Genomic DNA, 21042 nt, shown 5'->3' with positions numbered 1-21042 from the left:
AACGAATTTTTGAGTCAAACATGCTTTGTGTGCAAAAAAACTATATCACATTTCAATAAAATTGATGATATTTATGACACTGTGATTGATGAACGAAGTTTACAGTACGGATTTTCCGTTTTGTATGCGAGAATACGTTTTATGGAAGTAGTGTTGCACACTTTGTACAAACTGGAGACTCAAGAATGACGAGTACGTATACGTTTTTGGGAAGTATTGTTATACAAATTTTCGGGTAATATCATGGTATGATGTCTACTTAACTGCAATATTAATTATTCATTAATTTATAGAAGAACAACAGTGATTTATTCAAACATCAAATTTATTTCATACATATTGTTGTTTAATTAAAACAGTAAGGATAAAGATACTATTAGAAAAAAAAAAACATATTTAGGATAAAATGAGCGTTGAGTTAGGCATTTTAGTAAATGTTTCAGCCCAATGATTCGGAAACATGTCACAAATCTTTTTTAATAACCCTGAAGTTGTTTCAAACGTCACGGGTCAGTAAATACATTTATTTTTAAGCAATTGTTTTATTATCGCGAAAGCTTTGTGATGGACGAACAGATTTACATCAAGATAACGTCTTATTAAAGCGTTTCTGAAATTTAGAATCTATTTATAATAATCTGGAAAAAAGGTCGATCTGTATGTGTGTACGTGCCGGGGAATATGTATGTATGTATGTATGTATGTATGTATGTATGTATGTATGTATGTATGTATGTATGTATGTATGTATGTATGTATGTATGTATGTATGTATGTATGTATGTATGTATGTATATATGTATGTATGTATGCATGTATGAATGCATGAATGTAATCAGTGATGTTTCTGGGATTTCTTGACCGATTTTTGATCGAACGTAGCTAATTTTTTTGTTCAATCTTTTTAAATTGATTTCATCGATATTCTTGAAATAGTTGATCTTTCTGCATTTTATTGTTTATTGAGAATATTTTCATTCAGTAAATCTGCAAGATCATGGACTGTCCAAAATAAACTTTTTTAGAATAATGAAAATAAACATAAATTTAGCTATGTGTGGGTGCATAAGTTCGTATGTATATAATCGGTCATATATTAAAATTTCTTCAAGCGATTGTTTTTAATAGTGGCTTATTTTTTTCCATTTGGATACCCATCATCGCTAAAAAAGGACTACCTGTAAATGTTTGCGAAGCTTACTTAAGAAATAATAAACAATTTTTTTTAGATTATACGTTTATGTTTTATTATTTGTCCAATTATTTTAATTTTGAATTATAGTTTCTCATCGGAAGTTTTTTAATCTTGTATGAAAATTTTTTTTTTTTTAATTTCAATAAGGTAAAAAACTATTTTTGTATTCTGGCGGTGCTATAAGAATAAAAAAAAAGGAAAATTGAAACTCTTAATCACTGAAATTTGTAATCGAGTTCACCAACTGTTACTTAATGTTTTAGAAATTTTTATTGTTTTCATAATAAAACAATGAAACAGAAAAAAAATGACGTACCAGGATAATTCCATATAAAAAGAAGATCTTTTTTAGTGCTGTACTACAACTATTCAGATTTTTAAATGGATTTTGCCCGCTAATAAATAGGAAAAAATCACTTTCGACTATCGCAAGCCATTTGAACAACCATACTAAGGTATAAGACGTATTAAGCATTAATTTTTTTTCCTATTCGATACAAGAATACGAAAAATATTGCAAGTCTTGAATCATTAATATCGGTGTACATATTTGAAAGATATCATTTAATATATACTCACACATGCACATCTATAGACGTACACAGAAATGTTAAAACAATGAAATATTGTCATCTATAAGTCCACAAAAAAATTCATCAAAAGCTTTTAAGAAGATTTGAGACTATTACCATGTGCAGCATCACCAAGGCCTGACCGCTAATAGTTTTCCAGTGCTTCTTAGATTAGCTTGATGGATGCTTATAAAAATACTAGCTGCTGAAAACTCCACAGCAGGGACTTCATTTACAAATAAAGTAACGTTTACGAACAAGAGTACTTTAACTAGACAAGTGTACAATCATTTTTTAAGAAATGAGTTCTAAGTACTTATACCCTGAGCTAATCGTCGTAACGTGTGTTTCATGCAGAATGGAGCTCGTGTCCATTCAACTCGTGCTAATATTAGAGTGTTAAAGTAACAAATTATGACAGATGAACAGTGCCAATAATTTTAATCGCTATTTTTATTACTTCCAGTTATTTTTTATCGTAAATAAGTCATTAAAACAACAAAATATTGTTTCTCTGTGTAATATATTTTCTCTCAAACACTAATAGTTTCATAAAAATGTATGCGTCCAAGTAGGGCAACCACCTGATCCAAGAAACTGATTGTTTCTGCTCTGGTGACTTACGGCACCAGGTACAGAGACTACTTATCTTTACGGTCTGTGAATTGTTAAAAAAGGGGATAAGGTTTGATTAAAAATTTTTCGTTAGTGTTACTTGTCAGTGGCTACAATATTGGTAGCAGTATGGTAATATATTATGGAAGATATGTACAACAACGGATATCTCCTAAAAAATTAATTTATAATCATATCTATTTGTGGCTACATTAAGCCAGTAAACGGAATTCTGAAGGCTTTGTAGCGAAACTGGTAGCGTGATCTGTCTTAAAACAGAGGAGGTCCTGGTTCAAACCTAGAATGATTTATTTTTTGATCATCATTTTAAGATGACTACTAGTAACATGATAAAACGTCATACAAAAAATAGAAGCAAGGTTAATTAAAATCATTGAGAAGATACAATATTCGGTTAATGTGAAATCAAACACTACTTTAAACACTTTTTTTTAAAGTAAAATATGCTTTGAACTGAAAGGTTAAATACAATGAAAATACAACTTTTTAAAAAATGTCTCTAGTATTTCTTAAGATTGTTAGTTAAACATGTTACAAATCACTTGTCTCAATCAATCCTTTAAGATGTGCATTAAAGGGATAATACTTTCATTAGCCATTTTTAAATTAAATTTGTAACATTATTCTTTATTCTATAAAAAAAAAGCTACGAACAACTTTTTTGCTAGTAAGGTTTCTAATAAATATTTTAGAAATTCTAAATGAACAAACCGAAAAGTCTCATAACAGCTGAATAAAATTAACCCAAAAATATTAGAATTTCTTCTGACTTCTACATTAAAAACAAGAACTACTGATTTGGGAATAGTGAATTATTGTATTCCGACTATATATAAGAACAAATCCTTACTGAATGCGCAACATTCAGCTTGATCAATATTGTTAGTGTTTAATTACCATTAATACGAGAATTACATAAATATGTTTTTTCAGCTGTTAAATCTAAAATTCTGCATCAATAAACTGATTACTATACTTTTTAAAATTACCTATTAATTAAGGTTATCAAAATCATTGCAATTCACATAAGAATAATTTTTGACGTATGTATACATTTTCGAATGGATTATATACCTATTGTTATAATATTAGAAATGCGATTCATTTACAAGCTTTTAAAGCTTACTATAAAATGCTAAGAACATTCATGAAATAAATGAAGAAGTTAAATTTCATTAAAATTAATAAAATTAGTCTGGTTGTATCAGCTAGTTATTCTAATATCTGGGAAAAAGAAGAACATTTTTTTAATTTAGCAGCATTAAAGTTCGTGAGCAAGTAATTTGTTTAATTTCTCAGAACTTTTTTTTCAGAAGTTATTAATGTTTATCTCGATAAAATTTTTCTTATTTCAAGTTCTTAAACACTGTCAAATTCGCAGCTGCTAAAAAACTATATAATTTATATGAACTTTGTCTTGGTACATTAGTGTTAACAATGAACAAAATAATTATTATTTCTTAGTACTGAGTAACTTTGAAGTGAATTAAGAGTCTAGATAAACTATAATAACTAGGTGATCACATTCTAATAAGTGGTTTTTGTGTTACAATTTACTGTGCTGAGTTTACTGTGTGTCAGTTTTATTTTAGTAATCTATTTTTTACGTGATCATTACCACTTTAATATTCAATAGCTTACAGCTGTTGGCTTCTGTTCTGTTACTTACAAAATCCACCACGCTTAATCATTCACCCTTTTCTACGTTTTGCAAGATTTTTTACTAATATAGGTATACAGTTACAACGTAAAAATTATTACCAAGCCGAAGCTATTTTATCAATAATATCATATACCAATTTTACATTTTCAAAAATAGTTACTTGTTACTTTTAGGCAGCATGGCAAATTGATGGAAGATTACAATTTTTGCAATTAATTGTATAACCATTTCAATTTAATAATTTTTGCTCATGAAAGATAAGTTTTTAAATAATTATTACTATACAATATATTTTTCATAAATAGATTGACTGGCTTAAAGCTATGTAACTCAGAAAAAGCTTGATTCGTGTACTCTTCAATAATTTTGCACGAAAAAAAGGCTAAAAAACTGTACGGCTAGAATGGTAATCTATAGTATTATTGTCATGTAAAAAATTTGAATTTTATTTACTACATTTTTAACAAATTTTATAAAAGTTTTTATTCGTATACAACTTTTTTAATTGCAGTAGTTTTTATAATTTATGTAGTAAAAATAATTGGCTAGCATAGAAAAAACTGTATAGTTTCTCAACAACATAGAAATATAAATTTAATATGATGAGGAGAACTCTAATAGTGTTAAAGAACATCAACTTCTGCTCTTGCCCAGGTTTGATTTAAAAATACAAATAAATAATTACAAATTGGTAAAAAAGGGAGCACATTATTTTACTATAGAATATTTGACGTTTCGTCGAACCACGTTGACCTCTTTAGAAACTTTTGTATATTATTTGATTATGTTTTTGTCATGAAGTGGTCGGGGAGGCGCTTTCTGTAAAAGTTTCTGAAGAGTTCGACGTGGTTCAACGAAACGACAAATATTCTACAGTTAAAAAGTGTGCCCTTTTTTTAACAAGTTGTAGTTATTACTTTGTATTACTAATTTAATACTTTAGCACCGGCACAAAAATATATAGCTGTAAACATAGCTATTACAAACAGCTGTACACATAGCTATTACTACCTTTATTATAGCTATATTCAGGTGTATGAATAAGGTGTACGTAAACATTTCTTTATAGGTATAAAATAGATGTATGATACTCAATCAAAAATTTATAGCTATATATAATTACACCCAAAAGTTATAACGATACTTATAGCTATAACTAACTAACTATAAATAGCTATAAATGCAGCCAAAAATTTGCTCAGATTTTACATAAAATTTGGTTTAAAATCGTATTTTTGAAGGTTTATCAGACTATAATAGTGCTACCACCCGTATAAACAACATTATTAAGATTAAAACTGGGGGCCTCAAGTATTTTTGAATCAGTAGAAAAAGAAACAAAAATTTTAAACAATATTTTGAGTTTCTTCAAAATTGTTCGAAAATATTTCAGGCCCCCAGTTTTTATGTCATTGTACGGATGATAGAATTAGTGTGGTCAGTTAAACTTTGAGAAAATCCGACTTTAAACCAATTTTAATGTAAAAGCTGAGCAAAATTTATAGCTATAATTTATACCTATAATTATACCTGTAACTAAACGTTTATGTACACCTTATTCATACCCTCAATTTTAGCTATAATATAGAAAGTTATAGCTATATGTACAGCTGTCAAAACAGCTGTTTGTAATAGCTATATTAACAGCTATATATTTTTGTCCAGGCATAGAAATTTTAATTATTTTTTTATTTTTTGCGTGAAAAATTAATGTTTGATTATCAAGCGTGGTAAGCCGTACTTGTGATTTGCACTATTCGCTATGTAAATTGCTGCTAGTGATCTCTGATGGTTTAAAATGGGGTGAGCTCTCGGAAAGATCATATAGCTCTGTATATAAAGTAGGTAAAAAGCGTACAACTCATTTTACTGCAATCTTAAAGCCAAAGCATACTTTTGACTAACAGTACTTGTAAAAGTTGTAGATAAGTAAAAAAATAGTTAAATGGTCATATTTGACAAGGATATGTTCAGTAATTATAATTTCATACATGATGATTCATGTAACTACAAAAGTGCCAGCAGGCTACTCTATGGGCACCCTGGGCGCTTCGATCGATTTTCTTATCCCCTCTAAACCAACTTACATAGCGAATACAGGTAAGTAAGCACAAAGCATATAAGAATTGGATAGTATTAAAAAAGTATTCGCAGCGAAAATGATCCACAAACTAGCCAGTATGTTATAACATCATTTTCTAAGTTTAATTTATTTTTTTTTCTCATCAAACTTACTAAACGTTCATCTATATTAGAGCTTATTAATAAAATGTATTTATTTAATTGACAGAAAAAAACATACAGAGGTGTAAAATAGATACGTTTTTAGGGCTTTGAATTATACATAAAACAAAAAAAATTTTTATACTTACTGTAGTAGCTCAATAGCTGCAATATTGCAGATAAATAATTTATAGTCAGATTTTTAATACTAATATAGAGCAGTTCAACATAAGTGGCAATTTCTTAAAATTTATTTGAGTTTAAAAAACTATGTAGTAATGATTGGTAGTATCAGATCAAAAATTTTCTATGACTAATTGAAACTTTTAATATAAGCCTAATGAACTAAGCTCATTCTTGAACAATAAAACTTTCTTACAAAGTCTCCCTTGTTGTGCTTCTTCTAAAAAATGTAGATTATAACTTGTGGATTCTGATTAAATGTATTCCATACCACTAAAAATTATACTTAGGAAATTTTTTTTTATTCTAATAAATTGGAGTTTCTACAACGATTAAGCAGAATGAATAGTGTTAAAAAAATAATTATTTTAGTTGACGAAGCAGTTTCCTTTGCTTAAAAAAATATTTATAGTAACACAATCACTATCTTGCGAGAGTGAGTGTCAGTACATGTAGATGTGTGTTTTTTTGTTCATTGGTATGCCAGTGTCAACACCAGTGATTCTTAACTTTTAAATCATTACACAATGAAAACAGTTTCGATTATACAGAAATAATTATTCTGACTGAATTTTCATCATTGAAATAGAATCGAAAAATGTTTGCTTCCGAAATGAAAATCTTTTTTTAACATATTTTAAAAAAGACTACATTCATTGCAGAATACATTGCAAAATAGTCTAGAGTTTGCGTGAAATGCTAGCATTGTCATATTCCATATGTGTGTTTAAATAACACAGATAATATATTTCTGGGATAATTTTTACATGCTCTTAATAACCTTGGATTATGTCTATTATATAAAAATAAGGTACTTTAAAGAAGCTCCAGTCACAAGTGTTAGTGAGCATAAAAAATGGTTCAGTCAATTTTGAGATACTATGTGACATAACATCAGTTACAAGCTACGGAAGCTAATAAGAATCTCTAAAAGCCAGTACAACTACCAGAAATACTTTGTACTTTTAATGTTAACACATTAAGAGTCAATACTTGTCTTTGCTTTTTAGATTTTTAATGACGAAATTATCTTTACAAAACATGTCATTCTCTTTTTAAACAGCTGATTCAACGATATGCTGAATAACGAGAAAGATTTATAGCGTCATTAGAGCAGCTATAAGGAAAGAAAGTCATTAAAAAAATTTGTGTGTAGTACATTTGCCTGTATCTTAAAACGAAAGATAAATAACTGTGTCAAAACATTTTTAGTATCATACAAAGTTTCCTTGTTGTTTTAGGGTTATTAATTCATATCATATTTGTATAAATTTATCACGTCCATGATATTTAAATTTATCCTGTACGTAATATAATAGTTATAAAATGAATTTGCATCTTACATTCATGAATTAATGTATATTGTTATCGTATATACATATCATGTTGTGTAGTCAACATAAATTGAATTTTGATATAAATTCTCATTAATTAATAAACTCTCATTTATAACTCCATGAGCAAAGTCCATGTCAAATTAACAAAAAGTAATTCATGCATCGAAATAACATTTATAGTAAGTAAAAGCAGTCTTAGCAAGTGCGTACATAGAAATGACATTAGTCTGGTGTTTTAAAATGAATAATTGTAAGGGTGTGCTTTCTTATTCAAGTACGCCGTGCTGGTCATTGCGGTCCTATTTTTTACGCCCGTTTCTATCACAATAAAAATATTTTCTTGAAAGTTTTCTATTCCTTCAATTCCAATATGTACGTATATTTGGGAGAACATGATTCCACTGAGCACCTTCACTGTCGTCCACTTTTTATTGCACAGTCATTGTGGACTCTAAACTTATTATACATCTACAAATCTTGTTCCTTCTAACTAAATATATGATACATGTTATATGTTCTTAGTTCTAGCACTCGACCGCAACTTACAATTCACTGTTGAAACGATATATGCTGTAACTTACATAATTCCCCAATTTTGTGAGTTCTCCAGTGCCTTTCGCATTCTACATTTGTAAACAGTAGATATATTTCCATTATTTAAAAAATAAATAAAAAATTTTATATAATACACCTCGTTTTATGACATTAAAAGCTACGAAATTTGCTTAAGTAAACAGTCTCCTCATCATTTGTATTTTTTTTATTTGATGGACACAATCGATGTTTTCTATTTTAGTGTCTGTAAGCAAATACGCTCAGCTTTTTACGCAGTACTTTATAACCGTTTACAATAAATTTTTGAAAGTTACACTTTACTAAAAATCTGTAGAAGTGTTATGACAGAACTTGTTTAAAGTATGGTCTTAATTGTTTTTATGTAATATCTTTTATGAGGCTCCCAGTATTTAGCCCGAGAGCTTTATTTGTTCTATTTATTTGAGTAAGAAGTTTAAATTTAAATTTTGTGGATAAATTCAATCATTATATGTTTTTACGCAGGAAAATTAAAATAATTTATAAGTTTAAACAGGCAGTCGACTCGGTATACCTAACGAGTATAATGTACTCGCGGGATAAGGGAGCCAAAAGTTAACTAAAACTCAACAGGACAAGTGACATGCATAAAGAAGGAATTTTTTTTTTCTAATAAAGCATTTTAAGTTCGTCAGAGTTAGTAAAAGGGGCTTTTGATTTAATCAGGGCAACCATATATAAATGTTCTTGCGAATTTTCGCTTACAATAAAATAGATAGGTCAGAGTTACAATGTTTGTTTTGTCTTGTTAGAATTTTATACATTAGGAAATAATAAAACAACAGAACTGACCGCATTTTCCTAAAGAGTGTGATTGAGGTTATGGATTAGTGTATAAATACTAGTTCTAGAGCAGCTGTTACAGTTCCAGTGCCGATTATGGCATAGCCAGTCTCTCTCCTCTGGCATTTTTGGAATCGCTGTTTTAGAACCAGTCCTTATTGTAGAAAAGCTAGTTCCCACATTTGACATTCTTTGCTTGCTCCCCCTCGCTCAGTGTCTTAGTTTTGGCTGATAGTACTTCGCTCAGCACTAGCGTTCTTAACTTCAGGGTGACTCAAGCTGTGGCTATAGCGATCTCAAACTTCTTGAGTACTTCTTTTTTTTTATATAAGTGTTTTTATATATTTTTGTATATAAGTGTTTATTAGCTCAGTTGGCAACTGACCATTTTACTGGCAAAAAATGGTTAACTTCTTTTCATGATGTTGAAGATTTGCTTTTTGAAAATTTTTTTTTATTTCTGCTGATAAAACCAACAGTGTTTTTGTTGGAACGTAATTTGTTGTAAGTAATCTGTTCAGTAGGCCATGTAGAAGGAAGAATTAAAACGTCTTCAAACCAAGATACTAAAGATACTTGGCTGAGTACATAGCCGTTCGGGAGAAAGGATAGAAGTAAATCTGGTGATCCTCTATCCTACAGTAAAATTGATGTATTTTTGAGCCAAATCAAGTTCAGTCATCTCCACAAATCGTCCTCCTAGCTGATTTTGATCTCTACTTGTGAACTTTTACCCTCCATAGGGATGCAAATGAACTGCTTAAAATTTTAAGTCAAACTGTGTCAAGAAATGAATGAGTTTATTTGGGCTAGTCATCACATTTTATACATTTTTGAGCAGCTATGTCGAACTATTGCAAGAATAGAGATGGACTCAAAAAGGGAAACTTATCATCATACATGTTATAACTTTGTAAAAGTCAAGCGGAAAAAATTGGACAACGTGTTGAAGGGTTGTGCACTGCCTCTATCCTTGATGTAAAGTATTATGAAAACGGGGTAATGGCTACTAAAGAATTCGATTAACTCAGAGTCAAGATGCTGCTCAGGGGTTCATTTGATTTCTAACGAGGATTTGGGTCATAGTTTGACTTAAATATAGTTGATTCTAGCACACAGTCGTATGCACCGTCTTTTCATCAAAAATTCTTATAGGGCTTCTGCCACATTTCTGAAATGAATGTTACCAGCACGTTGTGTATTACTAATATTTTCAAATACCGCACAACTATTTGTCAAGACCTAGGGATACATTTGATTTCTAGCAGTGGTTATAAGCCACTTTCTTTCCCGTCTGCATATTCGTCGTTTCACTTTAAAAAATGCAAAAAATTTCTTTCCCGTGTGCATATTCGTCGTTTCACTTTAAAAAATGCAAAAAAATTGCATCGTTTTACTTTCCACTTTTATACGGTGTCCAATTAGTTCCCCTGGGTGCATTTGATTTCTAAAGGTGGTTTGAAACATAACTGCTGTAAAACAGAGTTGATTTTAGCAAGTAGGCACATGCACCGTCTTTTTTCCAACAAAGTTTTATAAGACTTTGGTAACATTCCTGAAATAAAAATTTTTAGCCTCTACAATGTTAATCCAGTATCGTATGTACCGCTTGATTTTGAAGTGCTACTAACCTTATACGAACTTCTTTCTTTCTTAAGTTTCACCCAAAAGTGGTTCAATTCTGCACATAGGCACCAGTACTGTTTTCTATCCTGAAAAATTTATCACGCTTTCAGCACGTCATAAGTAAAGTTTCAAATTCCGTCACAAGCACATTCTTAATAACTCACTCGCGATATTTAAAAAGAATTTTTTCTAGTATGTTCAAATAATTTGACATACCTTTGTGTACTTTAGCATCATATCCAATGTTAACCCAGGAATTGTATAATTATGGGCAGAGTTTAAGTCCCTACGCTATAAGTCAGTTTGTTGTAAGGTTTAAATTCTTCAGTGAAAAGTAAAGCTTCTGTCTTTTAGTACAAATCTGAGTACTGTCCTGGATTAAAAATCATCTAAACGCTATTGGCGTGTTTATATTCTTCGGCTTTTACACCAGCCTTATACAAACTACCACAGAAGCTGCTTTTAAAAGGAGACTATCTTACTCAAGGATGTTTGTAGAAAGATACGTTATTATACAGAAACACTTTTAACAAATCCCTTTATGGACTTTTCATTTTCTTCGTCATTTTGCCAACAGCTATTGCTATTGTATATTGATAATTGATAGACTGACATCATAACTACATTTCAAATTATATCTAGTAGTAAATGCCTCATATTGTTAATGTACACGTTTGTTTTTAATAGTGTCTAGCAAACATTCAAAATCAGCATACACAACAAGTGGTAACAGATTTTTGTACAAAAAGTTTTTAAATAAAAGTGTAGAATCATTTACAATTAACTTTATTCGTGGCTCCTCCATGCACCTTTACCTTTTTACCTGAAGACATACGTTGAGAAAACTATCGTCAGTCGACGCATGTGCATGGAGTTCACTGGTGCGAAAGTAAATTTTAAATCAGGCAAATACACAACCAATTGTGCATAATCACTAAAAACGCGTACTGAATTTAAACTTATGGCCGAAGTAAAGCCACTTGCTTGGAATCTACACTAGGACGTAATGTGATCAACTTTGAAAGTACAAAGCACCGTCGTTTCACACACTTAAAATAGCATACTCTGCAAAAACATTAGTGTATGGTGCTCACGAGATGCAAAAGAACACAGTTGATAAATGTTTTTGTGCACTAAGTAGAGCTCATCAAATAACAATGTGGCTTTGCTCCTTAGTGAGTGACTCTATTGATACAGATACGGAATGTTTTTTTGAAGCTCTAACATTTGACAAAAGCAAACAAGTTTGGGTAGATTCCTCAATAATAATATAATAGATAAAAGTATTATTGGTGTATCTAGTAGTAATACTAAGAGTGATTTTTAAAAAGAAATAAACACTATTACTATCTTTTCCGATAAAAGTAAAGAAGAGAAAAATTTTTTTGGTATTGAATCATAATGAATGCACGTATGACTATCTGAGCTATTAGGAGATACATGATAATTTGGTTGGCATATATGCCGTAGATCACGTATTAAAAACAGAAATGCTGTGATCTTAAACATCGATACGTTCCATAAGATTGGATCCCACTAGATAGCGATTTACAGCGATAACGTCCTACAAACCTATCGTCAAGTTAAAAGGTGGTAGCTCAAGATACATCATACTGCATTCTGAAGATTAGATCAACAACTCAGAGTCCATGATAGCATACTTGAGAATGCTTATATTCAGCAGTATGGCTTCAGTAAGATAAGCATGTTACATCTACCTCAACACATAGTTTATTTCACCAACGCTTACGAAAACTGTGATGTGACTCTCAAGAAGATTTATGTACCACCACACGAAGCTAATGCAACAGAAAAAGATGAGGACCTATACTTATTTCCACATACTAAACCACCACCACCATGCAAAACAAAAAAGACGGAGACAACATTGGTAAGGGTGGTGTTGCAGTTCATAACATTCAAGGGTTTGATGCAAATATATGAGTACACTGACGCTCGACTCTACGCTCTCGAAGATAAGCACTGATTATCAATTACATCCTCAATACAGTGCTACATACATTGCGTCACTTGTCGAAAACAGAAAATCTCCAAGTTAGAAAGTTAAAGTAGAACAAGAAATATATTCCTAGGCTAAGTTCATACAACCCTTCTTATTTATATCCATGAGTCTTTTTACAAGCATAAAATTTTCTATTTTATTTAAAATATCTTTTTGAAAATATCAAATTTTTTTAGATGCTCCTTCAAAGTACTGTACCGTAATCATGGTCAGAAAACAAGATGGTTTGACTATTTAATACAATTGCATTAGTTGTACAGAAAAGGGGATCAAAAACATGATTGGTTATTATAGGATACAGTAAATTAGGTATAGTGTGGTGGGTGACCACCTTGTTCAAGACATTTAAATGCATATAGATATAGTAATTTTACACAAAAATGTAGTGGTTTAAGCCCCCGTGCGAAACATACGTATATGTGTAATTTTTTTTTGTTATGTATATTATAGGGTAGTAACCTACTGTAGGAATGTACACTTCAAGGGTATAAATAATACATAATTGATATTACTCACTATACTTATATACAGTGATAGCTTACACATAACGCAGCAAATTGCGACTGCAACTTAACGTTCAATACACAGTAATTTAGGAACGAATTAAGCATAATAGTGAAACACTTTGAGCTCTGTGTGGAATTAAAAGATAGCCTCCTTTATCGAACGGAATAAGAATTTTTGGTCCAATTACTCACTGTCAATTAAAACCAAATTAGTATGTAAACACTAAAAATGTTTGTTGAACTGTGGTAATGAGGCAACGTTAAGACGAAAAGAAACCAGGAGACCAATAGTCATGACACTCGTGATGCCGAGAATGTAAGCGCTGGTGTCGGCCTGAAGGGCTTGAGAGAGCAACTCAGCGAGTGAATGTCAGTTCATTTCTATCGAACTTGGTGAGTTGTGTGGTGCTGTGTAAAGAGAAGCGTTCAGAGTAAAATCACTATATCTATATGCATTAAAATGTCTTGAACAAGGTGGTCAAGGGCGATAAGGGGAAGCAAGAGCCGATGCTGGCACAAACTCATTGCTGAGGTAGATTGAGACACGTGCGGCATGGATTACCAGAACTACTGGAGCTAAAAAAGTTGCGTGGCTTAGACCCACTGGTACCGATGGAGCCTTCTTTCATAGAAAAGCTGGTCTGTTACTTTTTTCGGAGCATCCTGAGTAGGTAGAAGGAAATAAGTGTAGCATAGGTGCCTCTTTTTACCCTTGATAAACTCAAAGCAGTGGTCTCAGAGACGTTAGGTGGCAAGATTCCTAGTTCAGATAGGGCGCCGTTCAAAGTCCTTAAGGTCACAGCCATGGAGACAGTGCCGGATTATAGGGTAGGCAAAGTAGGCACTGCCTATGGGCCCCCACCAATAAAAGGTCCCCACCAACCGCCACCAACGACAAAAGAAAAAAATTTTTTTAATAAAATAAATAAAATATATGACCATGAGTAAGCGACTCAACCCCAACAGCAACAACTAGTAGAAACCACACCTTGAAATTATAATTGCCAATAATAAATTACTTTTATAAAGCACGTAATATTTAATTTTCTAAGACGTAAGTTTTTCATTAAAAGTTTTTTTCGTTTGATACATCATATCATATTTATTAATCAAGTGTTTCAAATTAAAATTCAGCCTAAATATAGAAGAATCATGTGTAATAAATCAATCAATCATAAATCAAAGCGTATTTACAAATCTGGTCACGAAAAGTTGAAAGAGAAACAAGAAAAACAAACAAAAACAAGACGATGTCATATCACGAACACCCAAAATGACAAGTTTTTTTTCCACTCAAGAAAGAAGCATAGAACTCGATGAAGTACAAGTGGATTCTTCAAGCACCAGTAAAGAGGTAAATAGAAGAAAAAAAACAAATATATAGGGAATTTGTAACAAGGTGTCTTAACTTTTTTGAAAAAATCAATTTACTTCATGAAAACATCGGCCTAAGCTTAAGCCGTAGCTCAGTCTGATTTTTCGTTCTTGTAAAAGATGTGTTGGGGGATTGCTTAAGGGTGAACTAACAAGCATTTTTTGTATCGACTTCAAGGAAATCCAAGCAATTTAACTTAATTCCAGTTAAATCTAGTCGAGTCAGCCGATCATTATCTTTTTTTTTCACGGGTATTTTAAAGTTAATTTTTAGACGAAGACGATTCATCAAAATCTTGCATTTACCATTTCATTGCAATTAATTAAAATAAAATGAAAATAATGAAAAAGCTTGTTCTAAACGACGTATTGTTTCTATCTGTTATTAGCTCAACATAAAAAAACGACCAGCTGACTCGACTAAAATTAATTGGAATCGCTCAGAACTGCTTGGAGTTGCGACTTAAAGAACGCGCGATATTGCGCGGCAGGAGCTGTTTCGAGCTGTTCGGGTTCGCCTCAAAACGGTCTCCGAACAACCTAATGATTGTGTCGTTTCATTGTCAACTCGTCCAGCTTAATTTATTATAATTCAATAACGATTTTTTTTTATTTATTACAAAACTTGATGAGCTTTTACCAAGTGACTCAACTTATTTAACCCATAACCCCTATACAGCACAATAGCACATATTTTGAATACCTTACTCGAAAATATTAAAAGTTGTAACGTTTGTCATTTAACCTGACAATATTATCCTTAGTACAAAATTCACATCCAGTTTTTAATTTTTTGGGCTCATTGTCTTCCTTTAATGAATTCATTAGGAGTCACCAGGGGAAGTTTTTGCAACATTTTCCCTGGTGACTCCCCATGAATTTATTAAAGGAAGATGAGGCCAAAAAATTTAAAATTAAATGTGAATTAAAAAAGTTTTAGGTAATTTGTTGATTTTTTCCTGAAGTTTATCAGGAAAATTGAACATTAAAATCTTAACCACAAAATCGCGTAATTTTCAGTACGAATCACATTATTGTCAGGTGAAATTAAGGTTTTTATAATTTTTAATACAAATTTAATTTTCTAGTAAAATATTGAAAATATGTACGTATAATAAAATGTAAATACAAATATATAGGAATGATAGACTGCCTTAAAAAATGTTACGCTGACACGCTTGATCTGTTCAGACTTTCATTCATCGATCGTTTTCCTGAAACTGTTATATTCTAGTTTTGCCATGAATTTCCGAAAAAAATGAAATATTTGAACAATACCCTCTAGTAGTCTTTCAATTTAATTATTGATTATAATTACTTTATAAATATACTTTTAAGGTCCAACTAGAAGTGATAGAAAACGATCGAACAGAGAAAGAACAAGAGGAAACAAATCTGTTTGATAGTGAGAACAATGAGTTCAGTGGAAATAAGAGAGAAAGAAACAGTCGTCAACAACCATCGAAAGTTTCACCAAATAGCTTTGAAGTGCTTCAAAATTATGAGAATATAGTTAAAGCCGACCGCGACGCTACAATCGATGTATCAAAGTTTGATTTATATATCTCTGAGTGGCATGAACACAATATAAGTGAATTGATTGATTATTGGATAAAAAAGGAAGCTCCAAAATTCAATACAACAACTCAGACTTATTGAATCGTAAGTCATTTATACAAAAAGACATACATAGTTCTAGAAAATGCACTTCGTCAATGTTTGAGAGAAATATTAAGAATGGAGACTTAGTTAAAAGGACATGGTTATGTTTCTCTCCTGTAACCGGAAAATTATATTGTTTCCACTGCATACTTTTTAATTTAACGCAATCACAGTTTACTCGTGAAGGGTATTGTGATTGGAAAAATGCCCACCATCACCTACATGAGCATGAAAAATCACAAGCTCATTTAGACGCAGTTTATGCATTTACAATGAGAGCTTCTTCTTTTGATTTGATACGTGACGATTTAAAAAAACAGATAGAAAATGAAAAAAATTATTGGCGTCGAGTTTTAAAAAGAGTTATTGACGTAATTATTTTTTTAGCCGAGTGAAATCTTCCTTTTCGAGGAGAAAGTGAAGTTATAGGTATGCCTAATAACGGAAACTTTTTAGGTATTATTGAACTACTAGCTAAATATGACGATTTTTTATCAGCTCATTTACAAAAGTTTGCCAACTGCGGGAAAGGAAAAGTAAATTATTTGTCTTCGACGATTTGTAACGAATTGATAGAAATTAATAATGAAAAATTAATGAAAGAAATTGCTACTAGTATAAAAAAATCGAAATACTTTTCGATTTCAGTTGATTCAACAACAGACGTAGGTCATACTGACCAATTATGTTTAACTATTCGTTACATTGAAAACGACGAACCAGTGGAAATGTTCCTAATATTTTTGCAAAATAAGGGCCACAAAGCTATAAATATGTTCGATGCTATCAAGACATTTTTAAACTCTCATAATTTAGATTTACAAAATTGTCGTGGACAGTCGTACGACAACGCATCTGTTATGAGTGGACAGTATAATGGTTTACAAGCGTTGGTAAATCGTGAAAATCAATTAGCTTGGTGGATACCTTGTTTTGCTCATTCTTTGAATTTAATCGGTACAGCTGCTATGACGTGTTGTTTAGAGGCAACAAAATTTTTTAATATTTTGGAAAGTATTTATACTTTTTTTACGGACTCTTCCGACCGCTATCATATTTTATCTGAGAAATTAAAAAAAAGTTCAAAAGGTAAAGATCGAGTGCTAATTCCTAAAAGAGTAAGTACGACAAGATGGGAATCTCGGGCTGAAGCAGTATGATCGCTTTCTAAGGGTTTTGATGCATACAGGACTATTTTACAAGAACTCTCACAGGATAACGTTGAAGCGAAAGAATTGTATAAATATCTTACGAGATTAGAAACTATCATATATATCTTTCTTTGGAATAATATTCTGGAGCGAGTTCAAGCGACTAGTCTCAAGTTACAAAGCTGTGATACAGATTTAAACACGTCCATAGCTCTTTTAAAATCTCTGAAATCTTTTATAGAATCCTCAAGAGACAATTTCGATAATAACGAAGAATTGGGAAAAAAAATGTCTGAAAATAATGAGTATGAGTCAAAACAAAAAAGAGTACGCAAACAAAACGTCAGAAAAAGTCCTCTTGATTACGGAAGATCTGAAGGCATTCAGTTAAGTGGTTCAGAACAATTTAGAGTTGAGTCTTACATTCCTGTTATTGATCAAATACTTGCATCATTAAATCAAAGAATTGATGCTTATAAAGATGTTGACAACAAGTTCAGTTTCTTAAGAAGGCTTCAAAATCTTTCTACTGAAAAAATCCAAGAGCATGCTATGGAATTAGTAGAGTTCTATAAAAATGAATTAGATAGTAACTTAGCGAATGAAATAGTACAATTCAAAGAATTTGCTGAAGATTTTATTAATGATTTCGACGAAAATAGTAAAGACAAAATCAGTAATGAACTTAAATTGTTCAAACTAATTGCTGAAAAAAAATTGATAGACATTTTTCCTAATGTGTATACTATATTAAAAATATATCTTGTTTTGATGACAACGAATTGCACTGGAGAAAGATCTTTCTCAAAACTCAAGCTGATTAAGAGTCGTTTACGATCATTCATTAATCAAGATCAACTTAATAACCTGTCACTTATGAGTATTGAGTCTGATTTATTAAAAGCAATAAGTTATGATGATATCATAGAAGAATTCACTGAAAGAAAATCACGAAAGATATTATTATAAATAAAACATAATTTTCAAACAAAAATATAAACTACTTTTTTAATAAATGTAAATATGGTAAATCTTTAAGTAAATATTAAAATATATTTAATACAAAATTCCCAGTTTTTTAATTTTGCTTCACAAAAGCCCCATAGCCATTATGTTAAAAAAATGTATATCAATTTTGCTTAACAATTTAAATAAATATTTGTTAATTTTTAAAATATAGTAGTATGTAATAAAATAGTTTGAAAATTGCTCCCCTTACATAGTCCCCCACCAAAAATTTGCCTAGGGCCTCTCCGCTTACCAATCCGGCACTGCATGGAGAAGCCATATGTTTTGTACGATATGTTTAATGCTTGCTTGCGCGTTGTATTGCTTAGTGAGCACTGGATGATCCAAAGGGGCATCTCTTCAGATGAAGGCAAACTCTACCCCCCTCCTGGTCGCATTATCATTTCGTCCCTTGGGTATATTCGACAACCTCGGTAAAAGGCTGATGAGAGGCTGATGCAAACTTACTTGAGAAGTGAATTCAGCCTCTTGACAACTAGTACAAGTTCTGAAGGAGACGTGTGACGATCAAGGCTGTGGCCGAGGTTCTTGAGTCGGTTGAGGAAGCATGGAAACCTTCGTATAAGATAAGGATCACGTGCGTCCTAGTGACTCTCGAAGAAAAAATACCTTCAATTTTACACAGTTAAATAGAATATCTTACTGCATAGCTTCTAAATCAGATCTTAAGTATTTTGCATGTAACTTACCTTACTGCGTATTACTAATGTTTTTTTTCATGGTGAAAGTTTTTATAGTTTCTAGCTATTTTTTTGATTGTGCTTAATTTAGACCTGTACGTATATTTATAGTGATTGTATCATATTACTTCTACCTTAATTTTTATGTTAGTTAGCTTTACAGATATTCCCTTTTGTTTTTGTGCTCTATGTCAGCCAGCTGTATCATAAATTATTTTTCTGATCTCTATACCTTCTGATTTGCGATCTTTTTTTTACCGTTTTTTTTCTAAGTTTTATATGGTTTTTAAATAAAGAATATCTGCATCATAAACTATAATATCAGAATAAGGTTAAAACAGCAAAGTTCAAAAAAAAGCTTAAAACAAGTTTGAGCAATTCTAAAGTTGTAACTTTTTAGTCCTGATATGTTGTATACTTTTATACATTTTACCGATAAGAACAGTAAATTAGTAGAGGGCAAAAAATCATAAAAAAATTTTGTACTTTTATTATTTGTGCAGTTCAACCTCGTTTTAATAAGAATTTTAAATTATGTGTCAGTTAAGACGTGACAAAAATAAACTAGAAGTATTAATTTTTTTTATAGCTTTTCTACTATAGGAACTCAAAGCTAAGTATTGTTATTATTTTATTTTAGGATAACAAGGCTTTATTGTAGTTTTATTATTTCTGAGCAGAATTTCAATTACGAATATAAAATACAAATTTATTTTCAAACGTAATTATTGAAAATACAAGAAAATTACTCTGAGTATCAAGTAAGAATACAACTAATAGAATAATAAACCAATCGTAACTTCTGCGGAATTGAACCTATTTCTGCCATCAATGGTCACACCTTTTTATAAGTTACTGTAAACAACATTAGTCATCAGTTCTGTTTAACATGTACGACACGTCACTTTCTTTAATAAAATATCCAGTTACTTTACATGGTGTACGATATTTTAAAAGTTAGCCATATTTTCCCTAACTAATTTAAAGAGGATGCAAACATGCTGAAAGTACCATTATCATGACGTATTTGCAATCCTGTTTAAATGAAAGTTGAAGTATAAAGTTTTAAACAATGATTATTGTACTGCACTTGTGTACAATCTCATCAAGGGCTTACTTTTAACTTTACCTTTCACATAAAAAAAAATTGAATGTATGCATAAATTTGTTACTCTTAGTGAGTTTTATTAATAATAATTAATACTCAGTTCAAGTCATTTTTTTATGTGAGCAACTTTGTTTATTTGACAATGACAATATAGTGAGTTAAAGAGTTTGTAGTATTTATGAACTCTTATAAAAATCTTAGCTTATTGCAAGAATTATTTGATATTGTTGACAATTTACGTACATTTAATTGCAAAAATTGTGAGTGTACTAACAATGTACGCTTATTAATTTATCTTTAAAACTATCTTTGTGTTACAGTTGAACCATCATGAACCGTGTTAACGCTAAACTACTGTTGATGTTATTGATATTCATGCTGATATGTAGAATCAGCTTTGGACGACTTCCTCTAACCATAAACAATCCCAGATTCTTTAATATTGGAGGAATGCTTTCTGACAAACATAATGAATTATTCTTTAATGAAACGATTGATGTAAGTTCTTTGTTCTGATACAACATTACTTTTTAAGAAAAAATAAAATTAAAATTTCAAATATTCTTGCGTTTGTCATTCATTTAAAAATTTGTACCGTACATGGGATAATCTTGATGATAAAACATACCATGTACAAAATACTGTTGTATTTAGTTAATTTTCATTCTTTTGTCACTTTTCTATAAAAAAGATTAAG

General features: G+C 30.8%; 1 protein-coding gene across 1 annotated transcript in view; it reads left to right on the top strand.

The window, feature by feature from the left end:
* The first annotated feature begins 3267 nt into the window (after positions 1 to 3267).
* Positions 3268 to 21042, top strand: part of Nmdar1 (glutamate ionotropic receptor NMDA type subunit 1) — a 1366481-nt gene continuing 1348706 nt past the window's right edge. The window contains exons 1-2 of the mRNA XM_089592421.1: positions 3268 to 3446; positions 20666 to 20843. Coding sequence (XP_089448547.1) covers positions 20676 to 20843 — 168 coding nt within the window. The 5' untranslated portion in view covers positions 3268 to 3446; positions 20666 to 20675. The remainder of the gene's footprint in view (positions 3447 to 20665; positions 20844 to 21042) is intronic.

This window comes from Copidosoma floridanum, unplaced genomic scaffold (genome assembly GCF_036245765.1).
Source record: "Copidosoma floridanum isolate Cflo_tuat_1 unplaced genomic scaffold, Cflo_Japanese_pri ptg000017l, whole genome shotgun sequence".
Taxonomy (NCBI): Eukaryota; Metazoa; Arthropoda; class Insecta; order Hymenoptera; family Encyrtidae; genus Copidosoma; species Copidosoma floridanum.
This window is presented reverse-complemented; position numbering and strand designations above follow the sequence as displayed.